General features: G+C 44.5%; 1 protein-coding gene across 1 annotated transcript in view; it reads right to left on the bottom strand.

The window, feature by feature from the left end:
- The window catches only part of BPIFC (BPI fold containing family C), a 37,014-nt gene that overhangs the window by 19,809 nt on the left and 9,426 nt on the right, over positions 1–7,779 (bottom strand). Inside the window, exons 4-7 of the mRNA XM_019642585.1 lie at positions 4,495–4,623; positions 3,153–3,308; positions 2,960–3,023; positions 670–730 (exon numbers count right to left, since the gene is read on the bottom strand). Of these exons, the coding sequence (XP_019498130.1) occupies positions 670–730; positions 2,960–3,023; positions 3,153–3,308; positions 4,495–4,623 (410 nt within the window). The remainder of the gene's footprint in view (positions 1–669; positions 731–2,959; positions 3,024–3,152; positions 3,309–4,494; positions 4,624–7,779) is intronic.

Raw genomic sequence — 7,779 nt, 5'->3', positions numbered from 1 at the left:
AAAAAAAAAAAAAAAAAAGAAGAGTGAAAAAGACTAGGGATGGCTGAGGGGTAAGAAGAGGAAAGGAAAGTATCCCTCGTGGCTTTGGACTTTGCTGGCAGAGAGATAGGCGCTTGAGAAATATCTGTTAAATGAATACATGGACGAAGGGGACAGAATGCTCTTCTAGGCAGAGGGGACAGCATGAGCAAAGACAAGGGATGTGACGGCCGGAGAAGCTGTTCGATTAGAGCAGAGCAAGGTGCAAGATGAGGCAGAGGGAGGAACAGAGCATGGAGGGCGGGGCTTGGAGACCATGTTAAGGCATTTGGACTTGATCCTGAAGGGGTCAGAACCAGGGGACAACCTGGTCCAGACTGGCATTAAGCATTCTCAAGAGAATGGATTTAGTGCCAGAGCTGGGATTAAAGCTCACGCATGTTTAACCCTCTGACCTGCATCTAGTCTCCAGAAGCCACCCTCCCCCTGCAGAGAAGTTGTTAGCAGCAGAGAAGAGCAGGTCCTAGTCACAGGCCATGACCTCCCGGTCACCTTCCTGCAGCTCTCGTCTGCAGGGCGTGAAGCAGACTGAAGAGCTGGTGCTGTACTGCGTTGAAAAGCAAACCTGGAGGGCAGCAAAGTTCCAAGGTGGGAAGAGACCTTCCCAGAAGACACAGTTCTAGGACTCACCCTCCAGCATGCTGAGGTTGGTGTTCAGGGTTTCCACCTCACTTGTGATAATGGGACACAGCTGGCCATAAAAGGAATGGGGAAAAGAAAAAAAAAGCAGGTTAGCATATTATTCCTCTATTTATGGGCCTAGAGTCTGCAAACAAAGGCCTGCTGGTTAGGGGACATTCTCCCTTTGGTCACCAAGACTTTCTCTTACATTAGTTGATGCCTATGGGCTTGAAGTTCTGTATGTATGGGCGGCACGTCACTGAATGCTGACTAAGTTTCATAGCAAATGGGGCTACACCCAGGGAGCCCCATAAAAGCATGAGTCCTCACCTTTTCTGTCTGTGGCATGACTGGACATGTGCCCCAGCTGGTGCTAGTGCTGTCACACCTGAGGAACCTGCTGCTGGAACAGCTGTGCCTTTCCTCCCCTCTGTCAGCTGCTGGGAGTAGTCAGAGGTGGGGCCTTCACTTTCCCCCGAGGATGGTTTGAAAGCCCACTATATCAGACACCTATTTATATCAGGGCCCCTTTAGGAATTAGAAAATCTATCTTGAATCCCACTCAAGCACATCTTCAAGAAGAAGGAAGGGTACCGACATCCATGGGCCTGCTGTGTGCCAGGCATCCCCTAAGCAGTGTGGTGGTTACTGGCAGAGGCTTGGGAGCCTGGCTGCCTGGGTTGAATACCTTGGCAAGTTACCTATACTCTCTGCCCTCAGTTTCCTCATCTGCAAAATGGGGACGATAACTGTATTTACCTCATTAGGTTGTTGTGAGTACAAATGGAGGTCATTTGTGTAAAACTGCCCAGCTCATAGTAAGCATTCAGCATATGTTAAGCTGTTATTGTTTTAACCTCACTGCAGCTCTGGGAGGTAGGCACTACTGTCCCCCATTTATAGATGAAAAGTGAGTTGACAGGAGTTACATCATTAGAATTTGAAATCTAGCCTGACAGAGCTAGACAGCTATGGTCTGAACATTCTTTTCATTTTCCAGGGGCACAGAGGGGATCCTAGAGGCAAAGCACCTATGATTTCTAAGCCATATATAATACAAACTCCAGGCGAACGTAACCACTGGCTTCCTCTCAGAGGCTGAAGAACCATGCCTCGTTCTGAACAAAGGAATAGTCAAGGAGGAGGTCCTTGAAGGTGGCAGCACTATTTCCCAGTCACTCTTTTTTGTTTTTTTTGTTTTGTTTGTTTTTGTTTTTAGCTGAGCCATCCTGCTACCTGTTGGCAGCTCAGCGGCAGCTCAGCTCGGGCTGGGAATCGAACCGCTGTTGCTCAGAGCTCACACTCTTGAGAGAGCTCTTAACCAACTGAGCCACTTGGCGGGACCCCAGTCACTCTTTAACATGCACATTCACTGACACTCAGCACATGCCAGGTAAGGAAAGAGAAAGACTGAAGCTCCCGAGTTCCTTGACCAGCTGGGTCCCCTCAGCGGACAAGCTGCTTAATGTTTTGGTGTGTCGATTTCCTCACTGACGTGCCTTTAGCACCTACTGCCTGCCCCAGCGCTGAGCCGAGCTCGAAGGAGATGGAGGTGGCCAGACACTGTCCTTGCCCCTCGTTTCCAGGAAGGAGTCGCCCTTATTTTCTAGTCCCCGCCATCCTGCTCCTTGTCTCCTCCAAAATATGAGTGAGCGTTCAGGGAAGGCATGGTCAGGATTGAAAAGGGGGTACGCAGCCAAGTCCATCTTTCCCCTTCTTTAAACACTGACTTCTGGAATCGAAATATTTGTCGCTTTGGAAGCCATCTTAACTTCTACTGTTTCCACTGGCTGGAAATATCTTTTCTTCTTTCCCATTTCTTGCCTATCCAAATCCTACCTATATTTCAAGGCCCCGGTTCAAGTCCTGCATCCTCTAAAAATGTCTCCCAGGATACTTCCTGGCCTTACGTATCTAATTTTTCCATTTCTCTGAACCCCTTCAATTCAATCTAATGATCATGGAAGTATGTACTACATTCAGGTGCTTATGGAAGCCTGGATTTGGTTTTCCTAAAAAGAGAACACGTTCATTCCTTATCATATCCCTAACAGAACCTAGCCTAGAGCTGGGTACACAGTAGGTACACAAGAAATACATTCTTATGGATTGTTTTTCTACCCTGTGGCAAGAACTTGAGGGAGGGAATGCTGTAGAATGATGTGCTTAAAAATGCCTTGGATGGTGCCTAGCACATAGTAGGTGCCCCATAAAGGTTTATTGACTAAGAATTCATTAAGCATGGCAGAACTGCTGCCGATGGCATTTTATTGTGGCTGTGTAACTTCTAAAGACTTACCATTTCATTTAAGTTCTTTAAAATGGGTTTCTCCATGGGCTCAGCAAAGGAGTTATACAGGACACTAGGGAAAAAAGGAAAAAAAGAAGGGGCGCTTACTCAGGGACCATGCCTGCCGGTGATAAACCTCCCCAAGTGTTGCCAAGAATCCAGCCCCTGACTCGCCACTGCCCACTACGGCACTCTCACTCACCTGAGTTCTCCAGCAAATGAGACGTGGGCATGGCTGATTTGGGCGTAGCAGTCTTGGAGTTCCAGGGTTGGGTGACCAAAGCTATTTCGGGCCAGAATAAGGATACCGGTAAAGTAGATCCCAGAGAGAAACAGATCAGCTGCTCCTGTGTCTTGGCTGGTGGGAGAAAATGTACAAGGTTACTCAGGTCTCGGCAGGGGTGGATATGGGTCTGTTCTCTGACACCCACAGACTCTGAGCTCCTGGAGAGTAGGAGCGTGTCACCTCTGGATTCCTGGCACCTACGATAGGCAGGGGCAGAGTGGGTGCTGAATGAATATTTACTAAACAAATGAAGTAATGAATGTGAATGGTGACAGCTTTGGGAACCTTGCAGTTATTTCATCCTGAGTGCTCTGGCCCCTGTAATGGCTGAGTGAGTACTGAGCACCATGTATACAATGCTTGTTAGGAGAGAGAATATGGGGGATAAGATTGGCCGCACCTTATTTTGGAGGGGCATAGATGGGGAAGTGAGTGACACTTAGATGTAGCTTGTTGACTCCTTGAAGGAGTGGAGTGTGTGTTTTTCATGTCTGTGTCCCCAGGACTTAGCGCCTGACCTGATACAAAATAAGCACTTAATCTATCACTGATGAGTCAGCGAAGATATGAATGGATCTATGTTACTTGTAGGAGAATATGTCATTTCTCTTCAGCCTACAAGAGTTCCTGGAGCCCTTGAGATGGGGATAAATTGTAAACAGTAGGCACTCAATAAATGGTTGCTGGATGACCAAATGGAGGAATGAATGTGTTATTCTGGGGCACCAACCAAGGCAGACCTAAACATGACACCCAGAAGAGTGACTTGCACACAGTAGGTTGCCTGTCAGCATACCTTGAATTTGATCCCTCCTTTCTAAAGGAGAGAACTGGGCTCAAGCTGACTATTATCCTCCAACCTCCTGGTGAGGTAGGAGGCTCCAGTTCCCATCAGATGCCCCCACAGGTGGGGAAGTGTGTTGAGCGACTGGCCAAGATCATACAGTGACTCAGATGTTGAGCACATGCCCATTCCTCCAACAGTCGGGGACTTCCGGCTCTTGGGAAATCAATCGTAAAGGACATTTTGATCAATTGCTCTGCCTTTTAAGGGAAGGATGATTTTCAGCCCCCTCTCCGCTCCCATCCCAGTGGAGATATTCTGATTTCAATCTTTCCTGGAAAAATGCTCTTGAGAAGGTTTGTTAATGGTTGAGGAAAGAAGCCTAAGATCAAAAACATCTGCAAATTGTTACACTTGGGAGTTTTGCGCCATTTCTCCCCAGAGCAGCGGCAGACTTTTCAGGGGAATACTCACAAAAGTGGAGACTTGACTTCCCAGTTTGTGCTGATGTTCGTAGTGCCGTGGTTGGTCAGCGCCTTGATTCCCACCCCGGGCATAAAGGTTAACGAAGTATTGGGAAATGAAAAGGCATTGACTTTGATGCTGTAAAACAAGAAACAGAAGAGTTAGCAGGGCTCTTCTAACACATCTCTACGAAAGGCAAAATCGGAAATGCCGTTTTTGAATTCCTGCTGGTGACTGAATTCCTACAGAAGAGGAACCTCAGGCCTGCAGTGCCTTCTAAGCTCCCTCCTATTCTTGGCAGAAGGCCCCTTGTATCTAGTTGAGGGGGAAATGAGCAAGTTTAGAAACAAAATGGTAAATAATCAATCTACTTCTGTAGTTTCTTTAAAGACAAAAAGTTACAACATTCGCCATCATTATTGTTTCCTTCAGCTGTTCTATTGTTTCTAAACGAAGGGGGGGAGATATTAGCATTTTGGATGGGACAACTATTTTTCATAGGATTGTCACACATATTGCAGGATATTTGGCATAGCTGTCAGCTACCAGTAATGCCCCTCCCCTCCAAATCATTAGGACAGTCAAAAGGGTGTCTCCCTCCTCTTTCCAAGTGCTCTCTATGTGGACAGTATCTTCCATATTTGCAAAACTTATTTTAGAGCATTAGCTTCCCCTAGGATTCTCTGAGCTGTCAAACAGGTAACTAGGAGGCAGTGCTTGCATGTAATCACATAGGTAGATAATCACACGTGTCATGGTTAGTTATTATTATGAACATCACTCCCTGCCAGGTACTGTGGTAAGCTCTTGTCATGTATTAGCTCATTTTAACCCTCACAAGAATCCTATGAGGCCGTTGCTGTTTTTGCAAGCTGCAATTCAGAGATGAGAAGCATGGGCTGAAGTCATTGCTAAGTAATAGAACCAGATGTGGAGCCCTCCTCGCTATGGCTTCAGACTGTGTGCTCAGACTAGGCTAGGCCACTTCATTATTGTGCAAAGGGCACTGGACTCGAAGCTATGTTTTGTGCTGGCTACGCAACCTTGGGAAAGACAGGTAACCTTTTTCAGTTAATCACCCAGAGGAAGTGTTACTCATGGGTAGGTTGGGGAGACAAAGTGAGGTCATCTGTGTATAACTGTTGCCCAGGAGAAAGGCATGGTTATGAACCCTGATTAGGAAAAATTTAAAACATAAATATGACAGCCGATAAGAGATGATTATTTGCTATCTCCTCTATTTTGCATCCTTTCCTACTTATTCTCTGTCACACCTCCTAAGTCCCACTGAGGGAGGAGGATTATCCTGGAAGTATTTTCATGATACATATAGGTCTAGCCCACTCTTTGTAACTGCTGTGGAGTATTCCAAGCTGGGGGTGTATCATTTGAAAAATTAACAATTCCTTTGTTGGTGGACACAGGTTCTTTCCAGTGTTTCTGTATTATAAACACTGCCACAGTGAACATCCATGCGTTCAGTTTCTATGTTTCTCTAGAGGGGATGCTGAGAAGCAGAATTGCTGGGTCAAATGGCATGCTTAAAAAGAAAAAAAAGTCGTTGTAAGTGACCTTCTAAAATAGCACTGTCCAATAGAAATACAATGTGAGACACAAATGTAATTTCAAATTTTCTAGTAACCACATTAAAAGAAGGAAAAGAAACAGATAAAAGTAATTGTATTATTTTTAACTTCACCCAATATAGCTGAAATACTATAATTTCAATATATAATCAACATAAATATTATTAATGAGATATTCTATTTTCATTTTTCCAAAATAAGTCTTCAGAATATGGTGGGTATTTTACACTCATGATATACCTCAATCTGGCCATTGAGTTTTCATCACAAATACTTGGCCTGTATGTAGATTTGATAAAATTTGCTATTGAAACAGTAAACTTACATACTCAGATTGTTCCAAGTATACTTAAAAGCTTCTCAATAACCGAACTGAGTATCCAGTTTCTAAATTAAAATTAAATTAATTTAAAATTAAGTCATATTTCAAGTGCTCAATAGTGTCACGAGTAGCTACTATTTGGACAGCACAGGTCTAAAATTATTGTACCAATTTATCTACTCCCACTACAAATTCTCCTGCTTCCGTTCATCTTCACTTACTTTTGATATTATATGATTCACCCTGGGTTTTTCCACTGTGGCATTATCATTATTGTAACTAAAGAATTAATTTTGTAAATATGTATTTAATCTCTCTCACTGGACATTAACGGCTGGGGACATATCTGTGACATTCACCACAATATCCCTGTGCCTAGAACAGAGCCTTAGTACATAGTAGGTGATCAGTAAATACTTGCTGAATGGCTGGCTTTATTACAGAGTGAGCATCTGCCAGGAACTTGCCCTGGAACACTATCCCTCTTCCCCTACAAAACACTCTTGGTTTTATAGAATGGTATCCTTGACAGCGGGGAGATTATTACTGCAAAGGGTTGCAGTAGCAGCGAGTTATCACGGGATTGATAAAGCCATGGGGCAAACTGTAAGTCACAGAGAATTTCTTATGAAAGGTTGACTCCCCGCTAACCTATAAGATCGAGCTCACGGTGGACACGGACGTCGTCTCCCTGCACTTCCTCCTGTTGGCAACTATGGCAGAAGTTGCCAATGGCTGCCTGAACATCCATTTCCCCTTCTCTCCCAACAGCCCCTGGGATTGTTTGAGATGACAACGTTGTCTGATTGGAAAACTAATTTCCCAGTTTCCCCTGCTAATAATGTGGTCATATGCCAAATTCTGTCTGGTATTGTACAGGCAGGATATTATTCGAGTGGGGCTTCAAGAAAAAAAAATAATAAAACCAACTCATTGAAGAGGAGACTAGCTCAGCTTATAAGAGCCCTTTTACCCTGGTGTCTTCCTCCTTCCAGGGGTCTGAAACATGGATTTGATCGCTGAGCTGCAGTGGCCATGTTGGACCTTGAGACAATCTTAAGAGTAGAAGCCAGAGCTAAGGATGGTGGAACAGAAAAATATAAGAAAGCTGGATCCTGATGAAATCATGGGGCTTCCATGGGAATCCTTCATTGCTTCCTTTGAGCTTCTGATTTGTGAGACAAAAACGAATCCCTCTTCCATAGAAACCATTGTAATTTTCTGTTATATTCAACTGAACTTTATTCCTAATTAATAGAATCTCAAAACTCTGGGCGGGGTGAAACAAGAATCTGAATCAATGTGGCAATTCCATTGTTCTGACAATGGTGTCCTTATGCTATCATTATGGATATCAGCCAACATTTGTACAGCAGTTTCAGTTTC

This window comes from Hipposideros armiger, unplaced genomic scaffold (genome assembly GCF_001890085.2).
Source record: "Hipposideros armiger isolate ML-2016 unplaced genomic scaffold, ASM189008v1 scaffold_71, whole genome shotgun sequence".
Classification (NCBI taxonomy): Eukaryota; Metazoa; Chordata; class Mammalia; order Chiroptera; family Hipposideridae; genus Hipposideros; species Hipposideros armiger.
Note: the sequence above shows the minus strand (reverse complement) of the source record. Positions and strands in the feature narration are given on the sequence as shown.